At 43.5% G+C, this 21,459-nt stretch overlaps 2 protein-coding genes across 2 annotated transcripts; one reads left to right on the top strand and one right to left on the bottom strand.

Annotated features, from left to right (window-relative positions):
* Positions 1-537: 537 nt before the first annotated feature.
* On the bottom strand, positions 538-2,972 carry LOC121884239 (zinc finger protein RFP-like). The gene is made up of 2 exons (XM_042392934.1): positions 2,936-2,972; positions 538-2,754 (listed from the first exon to the last, which is right to left on the bottom strand). Exon 2 carries the CDS (start codon positions 2,649-2,651, stop codon positions 1,407-1,409), a length of 1,245 nt encoding a protein of 414 aa, XP_042248868.1. The 5' UTR covers positions 2,652-2,754; positions 2,936-2,972; the 3' UTR covers positions 538-1,406.
* Positions 2,973-13,923: 10,951 nt separating this feature from the next.
* LOC121880769 (E3 ubiquitin-protein ligase TRIM21-like) lies at positions 13,924-16,489 on the top strand. Its single transcript, XM_042388279.1, has one exon. It carries the CDS (start codon positions 13,924-13,926, stop codon positions 15,568-15,570), a length of 1,647 nt encoding a protein of 548 aa, XP_042244213.1. The 3' UTR covers positions 15,571-16,489.
* Positions 16,490-21,459: the final 4,970 nt, after the last annotated feature.

The raw sequence follows: 21,459 nt of genomic DNA on the forward strand, positions 1-21,459 counted from the left end.
AATTATGAACCCATCCTTTAAAAACTACAGAAATCAGCTGTTTTAGGAAATCAACCAGCCTTTTAAAAATGGCTACAAACTGGTGCAATAATTTACTGACTATTGACATGGAACAGGAGTCCACAGGCTGTTGATCCAGACTGGTTTTCTGTGCTGATAGTGGTTTGTTCTATTGGTACAGAATGAGTTTGCGGAATTTATTGCCAAATCTCTTTTAATTGAAATATTGGTTACTGTACAGTTGGCATAACGTTTAACGATGTGCAACAGTGAAAAACATTTGGATAATTTACTTCAGTAGAAAACAAACCTCTGAATAGATTGTAGGTCAATTAAGTAAAAAACAATAATCAGTGCAGAGAGAAAATATTGAAACATGATGATACAAAGCTGCATATGTAGACTAATAAGTGTTTGGTAAAGAAAGCAGAAAAACATTTGTGATTGTTAATGAACTGTAACAGAAACACAAACACAGCTTCTCTGTAAACCAGCTTTTATTTTTTGTGTTTGGTGTTCAACAACTCACTGCTTACTCAGGCCATGTTTTTAAAGCTTTACATTAAAACCACAGACATAGTTTAGTTTACAGGTTTTTATAATCACATATTTACAGATTTCTTTAAATCATAATCAATCTATTCCGTATTCAAACAAACAAATTGGCCAAAGTGGACAGAAACTAAACAAACCTCAGACAAGATAAGAAAATCCTTTATACACATTATACATATATTCTATTAATCAACTGTAGAGCTGCAACTAATGATTATTTTCATTAACAATTAACCTTGTTTTAACCTGTTTTTGAATCATTATTTACTCTATAAAATGTCAGAAAATAGTGAAAATATTCATCACAGTTTCTAAGAGTTCAAGGTGTCTTTGAATGTTTTGTCTGACCAACAGTCCAAAACCCAAAAATATTCCAGTTACCATCATATAGAGCAGAGAGTAGCAGCAAAACCTCACATTTAAAAAGATGGAGCCTGAGAATGTTTGTCTGACAAATAATTTAAACGATTATCAATCAATCAATTCATTTCTGTTGTTCTGTCATTAAGTGTTTCAGCACTTATTAGAGCCTGTAAAGTATTGACACATATTCTGTGGAGTCATGGTCTCAGCTGAACTCTACAATGAAGCTTTATGACACTGTGAAATATTCACACTTTGTTTTCTGTGGTTTCACTTCAAACTGAAAGTTTTGTTTTTTTTGGAAACTTTGTGTTTTTGACTAGAAATGAAACTAAAGTTCTGTGGATTTGATCAGATGTTTAAATAGAGATTTAATTTTAGATAGAAATCCTAGTTTGTGTTTTTTCTCATAATAAACAAGAATGTGTTTGTTTATTTACTCTCTTCAAAAACAAAGACACATTTATGACATAAAACAGGTGATTACTCTACTCAGTTTGATTGACAGGACAGATGATCAGAGGGGCGGAGTTTTTACCACCATCATGAATACAAGGATTGAAGTATGGGTAGAGTTTCTCAGTGAAGGAGCAGCCAGTAAAGGAGTAGATAGGAGTTGCAGCATCTACATCATAAAAGGAGACCAGACTCTCCTCATAATCCACAAACACCCCCACCTTCTGAAGCTGAGGCTTCAGAGAGAGACGGACTGAAGGTTCATCAAGAGCTTCATACTCATTTCCATTTCTCAACCATATAATCCAGTAACCATTCGTAGGTTTCACTGCCATTGTTCCCTTCCTGTTGATGGACTCTCTGGCCACTCCTAAAGTCCATTTAGTCTTCTCTTTAACCTGAACCTCAAAGTAAAATCTGCCTGAAGAGAAACTCTCCTTTCCTAAAACACAGGGACAAAGAGAAAATCTCTCTGGGTTGTCTGGGAGATTCTTCTTCACATCACTATCATTTACTTGTTTTCCATCATCAGACAGGATGAGATCAGGATGTGCTGTATCAGGATCAAGAGTCACATCCACTGCATACTGCTGGACCCTCTTCAGCTCAGCCTCAAACAGCTTCTTCATCTGTTTACTGAATGTCTCCTTCAGCGGAGCCACAGCTCTCACCACAGTCCCCTCATATGATGGTGGACGGACGCTGACCTCTGTCCAGTCTTTGGTGGGTGGAGCAGCATTCAGGGACGGGAAGTTTTGGAGGAGGTGGAGGTGGTCTTCGGAGTGTGAGAGCTGCTTCACCTCAGAGCTTCTCTTCATCAGCTCAGAGATTTCCTTTTGCAGCTCTTTGATGAAGTCTTCAGCCTGTTTCTCTGTCGTTCTTTGCTTCTCTTCAATTGTCTCAATGAGCTCATTCAGGCTTCTCTCAACAGACTCCTTCAGAGCGGTGAAGACCTGAACACCTTCTGCTTTCTCTCTGTTTGCATCTTTCTTACTGAGGTTGACTGAATCTTTGATCTCTTGAATCTTCAGTCGTCTCTTCTGGATCATCTGCAAAATTTCAGCCTTTGTCTTCCCCAGCTCTGCCTTCTTTCCTTCATATTCTTCTTCCAGAGGAACAAACTCATGTGTCTTGTGGTCTAAAACAGAACAGAGCATGCAGACACATGTCTGGTCAGTCTTACAGAACAGCTCCAGAGGTTTATTGTGCTTCATACACATCCTGTCTTCCAGGTTCTCCACAGGGTCCATCAGCTGATGTCTTTCCAGGCCTGACATTGTCAGATGAGGCTCCAGGTGAGTCTCACAGTAATAAGACCAGGAAGGTTGGAGTGAAGCTGAACTCCAAACCACAGAGATTCAGATACAAAAGTCCTGAGAACTGACACAGAGAGACTGTTTAAAAAACAATTAAAGTTGTTTCACTGAATCTGTGTAAAAACATCTTTAGTTATATTGTCACTAATTTCACAAGTGTCAGTATGAAATGAAAAGAGTGGAACTTCCTGTCTGCTGTGTTAAAGCTGGTTGTTGAAACATTAAATATGATCAGTTGTACTCACCAGTGTTTGGCAGAGACTCTGCTGTGTTGTTGAGAAAGACTTGATGAACTCAGTTTAATTTTTATTTGGACAGAAGTGGAGAGACTCGACTGCAGCTCTGCTGTCGCTCTGACAACCTTTAAGTTTCACCTCTGGAGATTGACAGTAGCAGCTGTCTTCTCTTTCCAGTGTTGCTCCTCCTCTTACTGCAGCTCTTATGAGTTATTTTCCTCCCTCTGATTTACAGGATTATTGTGAAATATCATGGAGCACAGGTGGTACTGTACCTGACAGGCAGCCAGTTTTTATTGCTGAAGTTTTCATGTAACTATTAACTTATTTTTCTCTTTACCTTGAACTGAGTTCAACAAATGTCGTCTGGTCAACGCTGATGTTAAATCAACAGTTATTTCAAAAACACATTTTTTAACTTCTAAAAACAGTTTCCAGTTTACTTCACAAAATGAGGTGAAAGACAGTTGACAACAACCAAAGGATGATTTTATTTTATCTCATGCAGATATGATTTCTGTATTTTGCTTCATGTTCTACCTTATTTGTTCCTTTCCTGTAAAGCCGATTAGTTCAGACTGTTTTGTGGTGAACCACCACAGTCCTGACAGGGATAAATGTAAAATCTATCATCTCTGTACTGAGTGATGCTTCACACTTCCAGCACTGTTCTTTGGGAGTTTGGGAGTTGTAGTGTGAACCCTGTTAGCCACAGAGCTAACGTCATGTCAGCAGCTCTGCTGTCAATCTGATGTTTGGAACATTTAAAGAATTAAAAAGTGTTTGTTAGCAGGAGTTGGATGGTTTGAATCCTCAACCTGTTTTAGTAAATCTTGATGACTGCAGTTACAATAACAGAAACCTTTTATTAGATAAGAATTTATTGTTCATTGGGGGTAAATTCAAGTTACATCAAGAAAATAGATGGAAGCACTATTTTAATGAAATAAATTAGACTGAAATAAGGAATCAAATCAGTTCAATTATTTATTAAAATAATCTACATACAATATTTATTACAATACCTTAAACTGTGTCAGTAAATGTGCAAAGGCAAAGGCGGAACCCCTCTGGAGGCCAGGCTGCAGGCCAGCGGCGAAGGCGGAACCCCTCTGGAGGCCGGGCTGCAGGCCGACGGCGAAGGCAAAGGCAGAGCCCCTCAGGGAGCAAAGCCACTGAGGATGCTGCTGCAGACTCTAGGGGCGGAGCCACTGGGGGGGATGCTGCAGACTCTAGGGGCGGAGTCACTGGGGGGGATGCTGCAGACTCTGGGGGCGACGCCACAGGGGACTGGTGCAGCTCAGGAATGGGGGACTGGCGCAGCTCAGGAGCAGAAGATTGCTGTGGCGGCCCAGCAGGAATAGAGGATAGCTGCAGCGGCCCACAGGGACAGGGAGTTGCTGCACGCCAGCAGGGACGGAGGGTTGAGTCTTCGTGAGGCTGAGAAGCGGAGACTCTGAGGCGCTGGGGAGCGGAGACTCTGAGGCGCTGGGGCAGACAGGCCAGGTGGCAAGGTGACCCAAGGAACGGTGTTGTCGTCTGCGTTGATGACTGGACCTCTGGTTGGCGCTCTGAGGGCCTCCCAGAGCCAGACAGGTGCCCAAGTAGCAGTCCTGAATCGGAGCGGCATCGAGACCAGCAGGTTGGTGGTAGGCAGGCCGGGGTGGGGGCTGAGGACTGCCCGGCCGAGAAGCAGACTGCTGGCTAGCTGAATCTTTGTTGGCATATTAGCTGCTTGAAGGCAGAAAAACTCAAATAGAGTCATTTGAGCAGGAATGTCCGGTGTGGAAGCAGAATGGCAGTAGTGGTGGCTCGCAGGCTGCAGGCTCACAACCCTAACCCTAAGTGACTGGGGGGCTGGCTGGTTGCGAGCCATCCCGGGTGCAGGCTGAAGGCTAGCATGGCAAAAGCTGGCAGGCGGGGGGTCAGCTGGGTTGGAGGCAGGATGGCTACTGGGTGGGACGGAGGAACTGGGAAATGGAGCCTCATGCTCCACAGACTCCCAGCGACTTGCCATCAACCTTTTTGCCAGAATGGGGTCCTCCTCATGGACGGACCGGAAAAAGTTGATCATGTGCTCACCATCAGAGTCATTAGGGTGTATCAAAGGCAGGAAAACAGAAACCGGGTCCATCTCTGCTGGGTCCATGTTTGGTTGGATCATTCTGTCAGGTTGAGTAGCAAAATGGACGCAATTGCAGAGACCAGCATGCAGAGATTGGAGGGTAGACGAAAACCTTTAATCTTGAGGTGGTTAGGACAGGACAGGACAGGACAGGACAGGACAGGGCAAAACAGAACCGCACAGAACAAACTGAACAAAACAAATGATCCAACAAAGACTCAACTTAAAACCAGACCTTAAATACAGACTAAACTAATCAGGGAATGGGGAACAGGTGACAAGACACAAGTGCAGACTGGGAGTGATTGGCTGAGGGAAACACAGGAAGCAGGGCAGGGCTAATGAGGGTGATGCAGTGAGGAGGAGCACATGAACACACAAGGGAAACACAGCAACAAAACCAAAAACACAAAACTCCAAATACAACCCACACTAACCCATCCAAGAACCACCATGAACCCCAACCCAAGTACACAACACGCCAGGCCAAACAACAAAAGGCAGTCCAAACCAACCACCCAACTACAACAAGAAAACCCACATGACCAGAAGGACTAAACAGAAGTGCACACCAGGAAACCCCAAAGAACACAAAAACACAAAAAGACCAAAAAACACACAAAGTCCAGGCAGAGTGTGACACAAATATTGAAGTGAGAAGGATCCTGTAGTGTATAGGTATATACAGCTATATGCAAAAGTTTGGACACCACTTGACAAATAACATATTTTAGTGTTTTTTTTAAATGAAAAGATGTAAACATAGTGTCTCTAGGACACGGAAGAAAACCATATTTTCAGCAAACAAAAGTCTAGTTTAATCAACAGTTTGTAAAAGAGTTTCAAAAGTGGGAGCCAATTCTGTTTTATAAAGGATTTCAAGTAAATATCAGCTAATAACTCAAAGCATATAAATTCTGATTGGACTTTCCTAAATGTTAATGGTGAGAGGTGTAACTTACAGGACAGGTTCACAGCATTTCAAGTGTGTCTTAAAACAGCAGGTGTCCATATGAACAGTGAAAGAGGTTTACCTCACTGTAATCACTCCTCCTGTTCATACTGGATATTAAAAGATCCTTCAAATTTGCTTTCAATGGAAGTGATGGAGGCCAAAATCCACAATGTGTCCACACAGTCATTTAAAAGTTGATGTGAAGCTTATATGAGGCTTCAGCAGTCTGAGTTAGTCATATCAAGTGAAAATCTGCCACATTTACAGTCTTTTTAGCATCAAATTCCCTCCATGTGTTTCCCCGTTGAGCTGCGGTGTCAGGTACTGAACCACGGCTTGGACTCAAATGCAAACAGACTCAGTTGGCAAGTTCAAAAATCAGTCCTTTAATCACAGCTTGGTCGGTACACAGGTGATCAGTCAGCAAAACAAGAGTATCCATATCAGTAGGTTAAAAGGCAAGGTCAATGGCAAAAACAGGTCAGGAAACTATAAGACTCACAAGGAAAAAGGCTGGAACACTGTCACACAGGAACAAGACGAACTAGCACAGAAGGAAGGGAACACTGAGACTAAACACTGTGGGGGAGGGGAGACAATGAGACACAGGTGCAATACATTAGGGCAGGGCAGATAATCACACAAGAGGGAGACACACGAGGGCAGGAAGTGAAGAACCTGAAACGAGATAAAAGGTGAGTACCAAAAATAAAACAGGAAGCACAAGACAAAGAACACTGGGAGAAACAAAAACATAACTCAGCTATCCAGCCAGGGCCCGACAAACCTGGGAGCGAGTTTCTGGGACTCCACTCTGAGAGGCAGGTCTTTAGTGGAGAGCCAAACTTTCTGACCGCTCTTGTATGTGAGGGCAGGGATCCGCCGCCAGTCAGCCGCCTTTTTGTAACGCTTGAAATTGCGCAGCAGGGTGCGTCGGGCCCGGGCCCAGGTGTGGTGACAGCGGCCGACCAGAGCCAGTGCAGAGGGCACACTAACCTTCTTCTCCAGGGCAGGGAAGAGAGGAGGTTGATATACATGGGCATAGACTGAAAGGGGGAGAGACCAGATGAGAAACATGGGAGAGAATTGTGTGCATACTCAACTCAGGTGAGCTGTCTGCTCCATGTGTTGGGGCTCTGGGAGGCAAGGCAGCGTAGACTGGTCTCCAGCTCCTGGTTCAGCTGCTCTGTCTGACGGTTGGTTTGGGGATGGTGGCCCGATGAGAGGCTGACAGATGCTCCCAGGAGTGAGCAGAAAGCCCGCCAGAACTGTGCCACAAATTGCGGACCCCCGTCAGACACAATGTCCCTGGGGAAGCCATGGAGGCGAAAAACATGATGCAACATCATCTTGGCCGTCTCCTTGGCCAAGGGCAACTTGGGCAGGGGAACAAAGTGGACCATCTTAGAAAATCTATCCACCACCGTGAGGACGGTGGTGTTACCTTCAGAAAGGGGGAGACCAGTCACAAAGTCCATGGAGATGTCTGACCAAAGTCGATGTGGCACAGGGAGTGGGTGGAGCTGACCAGAAGTTGGGCGTCGGGAGACCTTACAGCGAGCACACACAGGACAGGCTGCGACATACTCTGTCACCTCCTTCTCCATGACCAGCCACCAGAACTGCTGTATGACGAACAATTTCCTGCGTACTCCAGGGTGACAGGATAACCGGGAAGAGTGGGCCTAGTGGATGACCTGTGAATACAAGACAGGAGGCACAAACAGCCGGTTTGGTGGGCAGCTGGCCGGAGGCTGACAGTTCACACTGGCCTCGTTGACCCTTCTCTCAATGTCCAAAGTGAGCCCACAACGCATGAGAGGGAAAGAATGGGAGAAGAATCTTTACATGAGTTTTCAGAGGGAAACGAACGGGAGAGAGCATCAGGTTTTAAGTTCTTGGAGCCAGGGCGATAGGACAGGGTGAAATGGAACCGGTTGAAAAATAGAGCCCACCTTGCCTGCCGAGAGTTGAGCCTCTTTGCCATCCTCAAGTACTCAAGGTTCTTATGATCCGTCCAGACAAGAAAAGGCTGTTCAGCCCCCTCCAACCAGTGCCTCCACTCCTCCAATGCCACCTTAATGGCAAGCAGCTCAAGGTTGCCAACATCATAGTTCCTCTCAGAGGCTGACAGCTTGCGGGAAAGAGAGGCACAGGGGTGTAACTTATTGTCCTTAGCCGACCTCTGAGAGAGAACAGCTCCCACCCCCACATCGGAGGCATCCATCTCCACCACAAACTGCAGGTTGGAATCAGGCAACGTGAGGACGGGAGCTGAGGTGAAGCTGGTCTTCAGCTTCTGGAAGCCGAGCTCGGCTTGGGGGTTCCACTGGAAGATAGACGTGGAAGAGGTCAGTGCATGAAGGGGAGCAGCAACAGAACTAAAATTTCTGATGAACTTTCTGTAAAAATTTGCAAACCCCAGGAATAGTTTAACCTCCTTACAGCTAGTGGGAATGGGCCAATCAACAACAGCACTAACCTTTATGGGATCCATCCTGACCTCCCCCTCAGACACAATGAACCCCAGGAAGGTCACGGAGGGCACATGAAACTCACACCTCTCAGCTTTGACAAAGAGTTGATGGTGGAGGAGGCGCTAGAGGACCCGCCAGACGTGCATCAGGGGAAAAGATTAAGATGTCATCCAGGTAAACAAAAACAAACTCATTGAGCATGTCCCAGAGGACGTTGTTCACCAGGGCCTGAAAGACAGCCGGGGCATTGGTAAGTCCAAAAGGCATGACCAGGTACTCATAATGACCACTGGGAGTGTTAAACGCTGTCCTCCATTCATACCCCTCCCTTATTCTAACTAGGTGATAGGCATTTCTTAAGTCCAGTTTGGTGAAAACCTTAGCACCCTTAGTTGTTCAAAAGCAGTGGAAATTAAAGGGAGGGGGTACCTGTTGTGAATGGTGATCTCGTTGAGTCCTCTGTAGTCAATGCAGGGCCGCAGGGTTAGGGTTAGAGAGGAGGGAGGCCAAATAATCCCTGCAGCCAGGGATTCCTCAATGTACTTTTTCATGGCCTGGGTTTCAGGAGCTAACAGGGAATACAGCCAACCCTTGGGTGGAAAAATACAGGGGAGCAGGTAAATGGCGCAGTCATAGGCTCGGTGCGGGGGCAAAGAAGTGGCACGGGCCTTGCTGAAAACCTCCTTAAGGTCGTGGTAGCAGACGGGAACCCAGGAAAGGTCGGGAAACTCTGGGTCCAGGCTGGGAGAGTTCTGGGAGGTGTTAGGAGGTTGAAGCTCTGACGGGAGAGGTTGAGAAGGTGAGAAACCATTCTTTTCACAAGTCTTTCCCTATGAAATTACCTGCCCTGTTTTCCAGTCTATATGGGGACTTTCCTCCAGTCCACATGTCAAAGTGTCTTTGGGCAAGATACTGAACCCCAAATTGTTCCTGATGACTTTGCATTCAGCGTATGAATGTGTGTGAATTTGTGAATGTGGCTTGTAGTGTAAAATAGTTATTTCTGACAGCACGTCTTGTGTTTTGGTTGAATATAGATGTATTTCAGTGTGGTTATGATCCATATGAACACATGTTAGTGTTTGAACATAAACCAAAAAATTTTGAACATGTGGACTCAGTATTGATCCGTGCAGGTAACCAATTATAAAAAACTGTAAACATCTACCACGTGATGTATAATACTCACCTATAGAGGCCTGCTCGGCCCAAAATTCAGAATATCCAGTGTGATTTATTGTCATATTTGCTCCCCCAAATTCAACTAAAACAACAAATATTTGACTGAATTAAGTTTCTAAAATAAATCAATAGGTCAGAAATCACACTTGAATATATTTTATAATGTCTGAATATAAAATAATGAAGTGTTATTAGTTCATTGATGTTCAATACTGAGAAACATGAAATCTGCATGGAGTTTAATGTAAAGAATGACAAGATGTTAATATAATCACAGCCTTAAATGCAAACTCAAACTATTCATATTCATTCTATTTATGAATCATCTTGGTAATATAAAAACTGATGGAGGAGTTCAGATGGAGATCAGAGTTGAGTATCTGTATGTGAGTGAAAAATGTAATATACATGGTTTCTAAATGGTGATAAAAAAGGTAAAGAATAATAACGAGGGAAGGATGTCGGTGGAAGAACAAAAGAAAGTGAGAAAGCAAGAAAACAAAGACTGAAGGACAAAAGGAAAAGGTAGGTGAAGGAGGGACTGAAGAAAGAGGGAATGACACTGAATAAGAGAAGGAAGAAGGCAGGGAAGTAGAGAAGAAAGGACGGGGCAGAGGGAGGAGAGGAAGTGAGGAAGGAGAGATGAAGCTGCAGCTGTAACAGTGACCTCCAGATGAGAGCTGCTTCCCCTCCTCCCCTCTTCTCTCCCCTGCTGTCGTGTCTTTTTCTGGTGGAATAAGCTGCTTGTTGCTTCGCTGCAGAAACAACAAACAGTGACGGCGGTGTAAAGGACGGTCACGTCTTCTTCCAGGAAAAACAGTCCAGCAGCTTCCTGCGGCGAGGCGGCTGTGAACCCGATCTTCTCCACCGTATTACTTCTCTCCTCCATCACAACACACGACTTCATTCTCTTCTGTTGGATTTATACCTACAGCTCAGCAGTGATGTAACGAAACAAAGTACATTTACTCAAGTACAATTTCTAGGTACTTTTACTTTACTAAAGTATTTCCGATTTGTTCCACAGCTATAGTTACTTTTCAGATCTACACTTCACAAGTAAAACCGATCAAGTGTTTTATATTTGTAGATGATTTTGTAGAAAAAGGTTTGTTTTCACTTCACCAGATGTCTCCTCCTTCACTACAAAGTTCACTCTCAGTATTTGAGCACTGGAGGTTTCAAGTTTCCACATCACACTTGTGTAAGTTGCATACTGGACCACGATTGGCTCCAAAAACTAGTTGTGATGTCACAAATCCCGCTCGTAGCCCCGCCCCTTAAAAAATCAGATTTTCAATGAGCTCAGAGAAACTTTCCTCCTTCAGCAGATGAATGTAAAAACAAACTCTGCACAGAAAAACAATCATCCAACTGTAGGAACGAGAAGAAAAACACATTTTTGAGTGGAGAGGACTTTTCTACTTCAGTAAATGTACTTCGTTACGTTCCAACACTGCTCTTTTTGCTTTTATCCTGATAAATGTTCATGTCTATTGCAGACCAGATCCTGTCATTTCCCCAGAACCACAAGTTCAGTCAGGAGCACAGATACTGTTTCATCCCCCCGTGATCTTCATCCTGTCTGAACGGGGCGGAAGTTTAACTGTTTCTGGACAATATCTGGGAGTGACTCTGAGAGGCTTGAAGGAAAATGTTTACATCCTGATATTAATGTTCTGATGCAACTCGGCAAACCATTGGCTGTCTCACATGATGGATTACAGACTGAATTAGAAGTCTCCAGTTGTTTCCTGTTCTGACTGCAACTGAATGGCAGTGAATGGGAGGTTTGACTAAACTGATTAAAAATGATCTTTTAGTCAGAATAAACATGAAAGAGAAGGAAAACATATAAAACGAGCAAAACACAAGAGTCACGCTGGATTTGTTCAGTGAATCGTGACGGCATGAAGCAGGTTTTATTTTGGCTGAACTCATCGTATGAGACGCGGAGGCTGTGTTTTTTTGCCAGATGAGCCTCCAGCAGCAGCGAGCAGAAAATTCAGCCCAGTTTGCATCATCGTTTCATCAGGTGTTTGCAATTCACTCCTCAATGTGAGCGAGAAATAACAAGACAGCCTGCAACAACCTGACAGCGCAGCGCCCTCGGGCTGATGTCATCATTACATGCTGGAGGGGAGGACCAATCAGCTTTCTGCTCCGGGTCAGTCAGCCATCCATCAGAAACACAGAGACTGTTCATCCACACTGTCTGTAACTGACAAACTGAGCCGATAGCAGAGAAGACAAACTGTGGTGTTACAGTCCAACAGGGAACGAAATAAAGTAGAAATCACTCAGAGGCCTCAAGTTTCACAGTCACACCTTAAAGGACGAGTTCGCAATTGTTCAAATGTGTCTTAAAACAACAGTCAGGAGCCCAAATGAACATTAAACCTGTTTTTCTCGCTGTAATCATTCCTCCTGTTCATACTGACCATTAGAAGATCCCTTCATAATGACCTTACAATGGAAGTGATGGGGGACAAAATCCACAGTCCTCCTTCTGTGCAAGAATGTATTTAAAAGTTTATCTGAAGCTAATATGAAGCTTCAGCATCCAAATGAGTTTTAAATGCATTTTTGCACAAAATGACTGTGTGGACACACTGTGGATTTTGGCCTCCATCACTTCCATTGAAAGCACATTTGAAGGATCTTTTAATATCCAGTATGAACAGGAGGAATGATTACAGCGAGGAAAACCTCTTTCACTGTTCATATGGACACCTGACTGCTGTTTTAAGACACACTTGAAAAATAGTGAACCTGTCCTTTAACTTACACCCCTCATCATTAACATTCAAGACAGTCCAATCAGAATTTATATACTTTGAGTTATTAGCTGATATTTACCTGAAATCCTTTATAAAACTCCCAAAGGACAGTGCTGGCAGTGTGAAGCATCACTCAGTACAGAGATGATAGATTCTACATTTATCCCTGTCAGGACTGTGGTGGTTCACCACAAAACAGTCTGAACTAATTGGCTTTACAACAAAGGAACAAATAAGGTAGAACATGAAGCAAAATATAGAAATCATATCTGCATGTGGTTGAATAAAATTATCTTTTTGGTTGTTGTCGACTGTCTTTCACCTCTTTTTGTGAAGTAAACTGGAAACTGTTTGTAGAAGTTAAAAAATGTGTTTTTGAAATAACTGTTGATTTAACATCAACGTTGACCAGACGACATTTGTTGAACTCAGTTCAAGATAAAGAGAAACAACAGTTACATGAACAAACTGGCTGCCTGTCAGGTACAGTATCATCTTTGCTCCATGATATTTCACAATAATCCTGTAAATCAAAAGGAGGAAACAAACTCACAATCAGAGCTGCAGTAAGAGGAGGAGCAACACTGGAAAGAGAAGACAGCTGCTACTGTCAATCTCTAGAACTGAAACTAAAAGTGTGTCAGAGCGACAGCAGAGCTGCAGTCGAGTCTCTCCACTTCTGTCCAAATAAAAATTAAACTGAGTTCATCAAGTCTTTCTCAACAACACAGCAGAGTCTCTGCCAAACACTGGTGAGTACAACTGATCATATTTAATGTTTCAACAACCAGCTTTAACACAGCAGACAGGAAGACAGTCTCTCTGTGTCAGTTCTCAGGACTTTTGTAACTTGTAACTGAATCTCTGTGGTTTGGAGTTCAGCTTCACTCCAACCTTCCTGGTCTTATTACTATTTACTGATCACTTCCTACAGACACACTGCATTCTATTTCCTGTAGCTGTTTCACATTAAAAGCTTTCTACCAACAAGCAGCAGCTTTTATTGTGAAGCAGCTGCAGGTAATAAAAGGTGTTTGTCACCAAGTTAGCAGAGCTTTGTTAGCAGTGCTATTCTTCAATAACAGTTGGTCTACACAACAAGATATGGACATATTCTGTGTTATGTTGTCAGTGGTTCATTTTAAAGATTGTATGGAAGAATAGTACAAGCAGAAACAGCCACAATGAGCTGTTAGATAAAGAGCTGCAGATGACAGTCTCTTACTGTGTTTGTGTAAACCAGCACACATACAACATTAAAGGTGAACAAGGCCTTTAGCCTGGCTGTGCAACACTGGAGAAAATTATTTGGGCTTGCCAGCTCGTCTTAAATGCTTAAGGTTGCTCACTGCATATTTAATTCAAAAATAACTACGAAATATCACATGGGATACTTGATGGAGCAGTAAACATACATCTTTCTTTTGAAACAAAATAAAGAATGTGTTTTTTTTTTCTTTCACACTACATATGTAGATATGTCTGCTGCCAGCTGTCTGCGATCTGAAGATCAGTTTCTGTGCTCCATCTGTCTGGATGTGTTCACTGATCCAGTCAGCACACCATGTGGACACAACTTCTGCAAAAACTGCATCAATAAATACTGGAATATTAATGTCCCTTGCAAGTGTCCCATGTGTAAAAAGGTTTTCTACACAAGACCTGAGCTTCACGTCAACACTTTCATCTCAGAGATGGTTTCTCAGTTCAGACAGGAAGCTCAACAGAAAGCCAGCAGCAGCAGCTCAGAGCAACAAGCTGCCAAACCAGGGGAAGTTCCCTGTGACGTCTGTACTGGAACCAAACTGAAGGCCCTGAAGTCCTGTCTGGTGTGTCTGACCTCCTACTGTGAGACTCACCTGGAGCCTCATCTGACAGCTTCACGTCTGAAAAGACATCAGCTGATGGACCCTGTGGAGAACCTGGAAGACAGGATGTGTATGAAGCACGATAAACCTCTGGAGCTGTTCTGTAAGACCGACCAGACATGTGTCTGCATGCTCTGCTCTGTTTTAGACCACAAGACACATGAGTTTGTTCCTCTGAAAGAAGAATATGAAGGAAAGAAGGCAGAGCTGGGGAAGACAGAGGCTGAAATTCAGCAGATGATCCAGAAGAGACGACTGAAGATTCAAGAGATCAAACACTCAGTTGACCTCAGTAAGAAAGATGCAAACAGAGAGATAGCAGAGGGTGTTCAGGTCTTCATCACTCTGATGGAGTCTGTTGAGAGAAGCCTGAATGAGCTCATTGAGACGATTGAAGAGAAGCAAAGAACGACAGAGAAACAGGCTGAAGACTTCATCAAAGAGCTGGAACAGGAAATCTCTGAGCTGATGAAGAGAAGTTCTGAGGTGAAGCAGCTCTCACGCTCTGAAGACCACCTCCACCTCCTCCAAAACTTCCCGTCCCTGAAAGCTGCTCCACCCACCAAAGACTGGACAGAGGTCAGCGTCCGTCCACCATCATATGAGGGGACTGTGGTGAGAGCTGTGACTCAGCTGGAGGAGACGCTCAGTAAAAAGATGAAGAAGCTGCTTGGTGAGGTCGAGCTGAAGAGGGTCCAGCAGTATGCAGTGGATGTGACTCTTGATCCTGATACAGCAAATCCTGATCTCATCCTGTCTGATGATGGGAAACAAGTAAATCATGGTGATGTGAAGAAGAATCTCCCAGACAACCCAAAGAGATTTACACGTTATGTTAATGTTTTAGGAAAGCAGAGTTTCTCTTCAGGCAGATTTTACTTTGAGGTTCAGGTTAAAGGGAAGACTAACTGGACTTTAGGAGTGGCCAGAGAGTCGATCAACAGGAAGGGAGAATTCAGTCTGTGCCCTCAGAATGGTTACTGGACTATATTATTGAGAAATGGAAATGAGTATGAAGCTTGTAATTACCCTTCAGTCCGTCTCTCTCTGAAGTCTCAGCTTCAGAAGGTGGGGGTGTTTGTGGATTATGAGGAGGGTCTGGTCTCCTTTTATGACGTAGATGTTGCAGCTCTTATCTACTCCTTTACTGGCTGCTCCTTCACTGAGAAACTCTACCCATTCTTCAGTCCCTGTCCTAATTATGGTGGTAAAAACTCCGCCCCTCTGATCATCTGTCCTGTCAATCAAACTGAGTAGAGTAATCACCTGTTTTATGTCATAAATGTGTCTTTGTTTTTGAAGAGAGTAAATATACAAACACATTCTTGTTTATTTTGAGAAAAAACACAAACTAGGATTTCTATCTAAAATTGAATCTCTATTTAAACATCTGATCAAATCCACAGAACTTTAGTTTCATTTCTAGTCAAAAACACAAAGTTTCCAAAAAAAACAAAACTTTCAGTTTGAAGTGAAACCACAGAAAACAAAGTGTGAATATTTCACAGTGTCATAAAGCTTCATTGTAGAGTTCGGCTGAGACCATGACTCCACAGAATATGTGTCAATATTTTACAGGCTGTAATAAGTGCTGAAACACTTAATGACAGAACAACAGGAAATGAATTGATTGATTGATAATTATTTGTCAGACAAACATTCTCAGGCTCCATCTTTTTAAATGTGAGGTTTTGCTGCTACTCTCTGCTCTATATGATGGTAACTTGAATATTTTTGGGTTTTAGACTGTTGGTCAGACAAAACATTCAAAGACATCTTGAACTCTTAGAAATTGTGATGAATATTTTCATTATTGTCTGATATTTTACAGAGTAAATAATGATTCAAAAACAGGTTAAAACAAGGTCAATTGTTAATGAAAATAATTATTAGTTGCAGCTCTACAGTTGATTAATAGAATATGTGTATAATGTGTATAAAGGATTTTCTTATTTTGTCTGAGGTTTGTTTAGTTTCTGTCCACTTTGGCCAATTTGTTTGTTTGAATACTGATAAAATTGATTATGATTTAAAGAAGTCTGTAAATATGTGATTGTAAAAATCTGTAAACTAAACTATGTCTGTAGTTTTAATGTAAAGCTTTAAAAACATGGCCTGAGTAAGCAGTGACTTGTTGAACACCAAACACAAAAAATAAAAGCTGGTTTACAGAGAAGCTGTGTTTGTGTTTCTGTGACAGTTCATTAACAATCACAAATGTTTTTCTGCTTTCTTTACCAAACACTTATTAGTCTACATATGCAGCTTTGTATCATCATGTTTCAATATTTTCTCTCTGCACTGATTATTGTTTTTTACTTAATTGACCTACAATCTATTGAGAGGTTTGTTTTCTACTGAAGTAAATTATCCAATGGTTTTTATTGTTGCACATTGTTAAACGTTATGCCAACTGTCCAGTAACCAATATTTCAATTAAAAGAGATTCGACAATAAATTCGACATCATTCACAGGGAGCCTGAGACAATATATATATATATATATGATATGGCGAATGTCCAAGTTATAGGACTGGAGCATCAGAGCCGAGTGAATCAGCCTATGGTTAGGGCACTGCAAGGAACTCAAAAAAGTTAAGAGGTTGTGATCTGTGAAGACCACGACAGGGACAGAGCTAACATATACACTGAAATGCTGCAAAGCCAAAATCAAGGCTAATGTTTCCTTTTCGATGACTGAATAATTCAGTCGATGTTTATTAAATTGCCTTGAAAAGAAACAGCCTGGTTTATCCACTCCTAAATCATCAGGCTGTAACAGCACTGCCCCTGCACCCACATTACTTGCATCTACCTCCAGTTTGAATGGTTTCTCCCACTGTGGAGCAGCCAAAACAGGAGCGTTACAGATGAGGGCTGGAACCCTCTCAGAGGCCTTCTGACACTCTGAGGACCACATATTTGGCCTTAGCCTTTAACAAGACAGTAAGGGGCGCAACAACAGTAGAAAAATTCCTACAAAAACAACAATAATAACCAACTAATCCCAAAAAATGCATGAGCCCCTTCTTAGTTGTGGGCGGAGCATAGTCATCAATAGCCTGCGCTTTTGCATGCACCGGACACACTCTGCCTTGCCCCACCACAAGACCCAAATAAGAAACTGTGGCCTTCGCAAATTTGCACTTGGCAAGGTTAACAGTCAGATGCACATGAGCCAAGCGGTCAAACAACCTCTCAATGCGGTCAAGATGGACATCCCAATGATCGGCATAGATGACCACATTGTCCAGATACATTGAGCAACCTTCCAGATCTCCAACAACCCTGTTCATCAGGTGTTGAAAGGTTGCTGGCGCATTCCGCAAACCAAAGGGCATCAGATTATAAGGATACAACCCCGTGGGTGTGATGAACACAGCAATCTCTTGTGCTCTCTCAGACAACTGAACCTGCTAGTGGCCCTTAAGAAGGTCAAACTTGCTGACAAATTTAGCCGAGCCGACTTGATCAATACAGTCTTCCATGTGGGGAAGTGGAAAAGAGTCCAGTTTTGTGACACTGACTTTACAAAAGTCTGAACACCTGGGAGTGTTATCAGACTTTCGCACAAGCAGACAGGGCGATTCCAAGCTTGAACAAGATGGCTCTGCAATACCACTATCAAGCATATACTTGACCTCTGCATCCAGATATCTGCGTTTCTCTGGATTAATACGATAAAACCTCTGCTTAATAGGTTTGGCATCCCCAACATCTATATCGTGCTCAATCAAATGTGTTTGAGTATGTGTATCGCCAAACAAACATGGATAACGCTTAATCAAACCAGCTAGTTGATTGCGCTTGGCAACCTCCAAAATGATTAAATAAGCCATCCAAATTCTGCAGAGCCTCTGAATTTTTAAGCCAGCCATAAAGTTTAGCCTCATCAGGGGCCAACAAGTCCTCCCATGAGGGGATACAGACACAGACAAACAAGCAGCGCGGGCACCCGACAACTGCTTTTCCTGATCAGCTGACTGATTTTCACAAATGTAGTATGGCTTCAACAATTCACATGACAGAGCTGAGTAGAGGACCTAGGCTTGGGGGTAGCAATCACATAGTTCTGATCTGACACCCTCTGCACAACTGAATATAGCCCAGAACATTTTGCCTGAAATGGGAAGGTCACAATGGGCAACAAAGCAAGCACCTGATCTCCCAGGAGAAAAGACACCATCCCCAACCTGGTGATCATAAAGTTTTTTCATCTTTCCCTGTACAGATGCCAACTTGTTCTTAGCCACCTCCCAGGCTTTATAAAGCCTATACCTAAAGCCAATGACATACTCAACAAGGTTTTGTGGTGGTTTTGCCTCTTTCTCCATTTGTCCCTACAATAGTGTCAAGGGACCCTGCACAGTATGACCAATGCTTTGATGGAAGCGCTCCAAGGCGCCCTGGCTCTGCGCATGGTAAGCAGATACCTGGTTGTGCTTATACGTATAGTTGTTTTAAAATCTGTGCAAACAAATGGGGAGAACAGTTTGACTCCTGATCGGACTGAATGACTCTGGGAACACCGAGGATGGAAAAAAACTGTGACAAAGCACGCACCACAGACCTGGCTGTGATTGTGCGTAAAGGATATGCAGCTGGACACCTTGTACTCTGGCACATCACTGTCAATAGGTAACTAGCACCTGATTAAGATGGAGGCAATGGACCCACACAATCAATAATAAGATGCTCAAAAGGCTGACTTGTAGCTGGTATTGGGCACAACGGAGCAAGTTTTAGGCTCTGGTTAGGCTTACCGGTTAGCTGACATGTATGGCATGACTTTATGTAAGCAGACGCGTCCTTTTTCAGTCGTGGCCAAAAGAAATACCTCAGGATGTGGTGATATGTCTTCCTCACGCCTAAATGGCCAGACTTTTCATAGGAAACCTGCAACACCACACTACCGAACCTAGAAGGCACCACAACTTGGTAAATCGGCTCACCAACAAAATGCTCCCACCGAGGTACCCACTTTCTCATTAGCACTTCATTCTAGAGGAAATAACACTGCACATGAGTTTTTACCTCACCCCCAGGAAGAACACTCTCCATCAGATCATTCAGAGATGAATCAGCACGCTGCTCCTTCAACAGCTCGCTGTAAGAAACAGACCAAGGCACATCAGGACATGTCACATCATGCTGCTGTGGGATATCATTTTCAGTGGAATTTATTTCATCTGACTGTGCGCACTTCATGGCACGCGTAACAGCGCACGCCGTAAACACATCAGGAAACTCACTTTTGTCAGGCTTACTGCTAACTAGGGCCGCTGGTGCTACAATAGCAGGAGGTGCAACATCAGCCCACACCCGACTCCCCACCTCAACCTGAAACAGATCATAGAACGAGATTTTATGGAGAGGTACACGCAGAACCGTTAACCCCATTCCAAGCACCGGAATGAAAGAACCCATGTAGATCTCATCTGGAAATGGTAAACCTTCAGTGATGAAAGGCAAGTAAGACTCCAGCTCCGGACTAAACACCTGTGGTTTCAACTCACCACATGCAAGCTCAGACACTTGTTCAGAGACTGGTGCAACAAACATTGCTGGCTTGGAGTTAACACTAGCACTAGCCTGCTTAGTCCCAGATTTAAAAGCATAACAGTCTCTCCAACAGTGCCCTTGTTTATGACAATAATTACAAATTTTGTCAGACTCAAGAGCCCCAAGTTCATGTCTCTGCTCCAGCCCAACCAGTCTCATCAGATGACCAGACCACGCACCCACGGCCAAGGAATTTTCCCGGTGTCCACCGCCACCCGGAGCAACAGGACACTCCCCACCGTGCGTCAAAACATAATCATCCACCAAAGCAGCAGCTTCAGCTGCTGTCTTAACTGCCTGCTCACTAATATAAGTTGCAATGCTCTTCGGGAAAGAGTTTTTAAATTGCTCCAGAATAATTAAGTCATGCAGAGCCTCATGAGAATCAACCTCAGCCGCAGCACACCAACGATCAAAGTGAGTAGAAATATCACGAACAAACTTCAAATGCGATTTATCACCTCTTTTCCAACTCCTGAATCTATGGGGATAAGCTTCAGGCACCAGCTCATATGCCTTGAGAACCACGGACTTCACTAAATCATACTTCAAACAGTCACTGTTAGTCAACGAGAAATAAGCTTCCTGAGCCCTGCCGGTTAACACACATTGCATCATTAACGTGCAAGTGGAATCAGGCCACCCCTACACATCAGCCAGCTGCTCAAACATCGCAAAGAAAGTTTCTGGATCTCTTTCATTAAACCTGGGAACCAGCCTCAAATCACTCAAGTCATCAACGGACCTCCCTGGGGTCCGGCTTGGAACGTAGGGACCATCAATATGCAGAACATCAGCCGCAACTTTCCCCTCTCTAATCAAAGTCAGTTTTTGTTTTTGCAGTTCAAGCTTTGTCTGCTCAGTTTCTTGCCTCATCTTCTCCAATGACAGTACCTTTTCCATCTCAATACCCTGGCACATCTTTTCCAATGAAACTTCCTTCTATCTCTTTAGCTGTATGCACAACAGGAGTAACTCCTTCTGCTGTTCCTTCTGCCAGCACCAGGACCTGCTATTACAGATGGAGGCGTGTCCTCAGTGCACATGGAGAAAGGAGCAGCCTCTGCAGTGCCTAACACTTTCATCCTTACCAAATTGGCCTTCAATGTCTCTTTAACCCTTTTATTATCCACATCAAAACTGTAAAACTCAGCTATCTTAACCAGCTGATCCTTTGTGCATTGATTCAAAGACTTTTCAGATGGCGCCTCCACAAACGCTCTCACAATCTCCTCCATAACTTACCATTATTCGCAATGAGAGAACAGCAATGTAACATGTTAAAACCCACCAGCGCACACAAGAGGAATAGGCAGCCACCAAATGGAGCTTCCCCGCTAGCTGACTGCCTAACCAAAAACTAGCTACATAACTCCTCCCAGTCTTAATGAGGCGTGGTGGCGGGTACTTACGCACTCAAAGCCTGCTGGCCTGAGAGAGGCGACCAGAAACCAGGCAACCCCCCCAAGCCATGGAAGTGCTCCCGAGCAAATACAGGGAAAAAAGGGAAAAGGAAGCTCTAACCATTGTACCCCAACACTGCCAGCCCCCCCAATGAAACCCAAAGGGGAGACGCCACTTAAT

This window comes from Thunnus maccoyii, chromosome 2, assembly GCF_910596095.1.
Source record: "Thunnus maccoyii chromosome 2, fThuMac1.1, whole genome shotgun sequence".
In the NCBI taxonomy this organism is placed as follows: Eukaryota; Metazoa; Chordata; class Actinopteri; order Scombriformes; family Scombridae; genus Thunnus; species Thunnus maccoyii.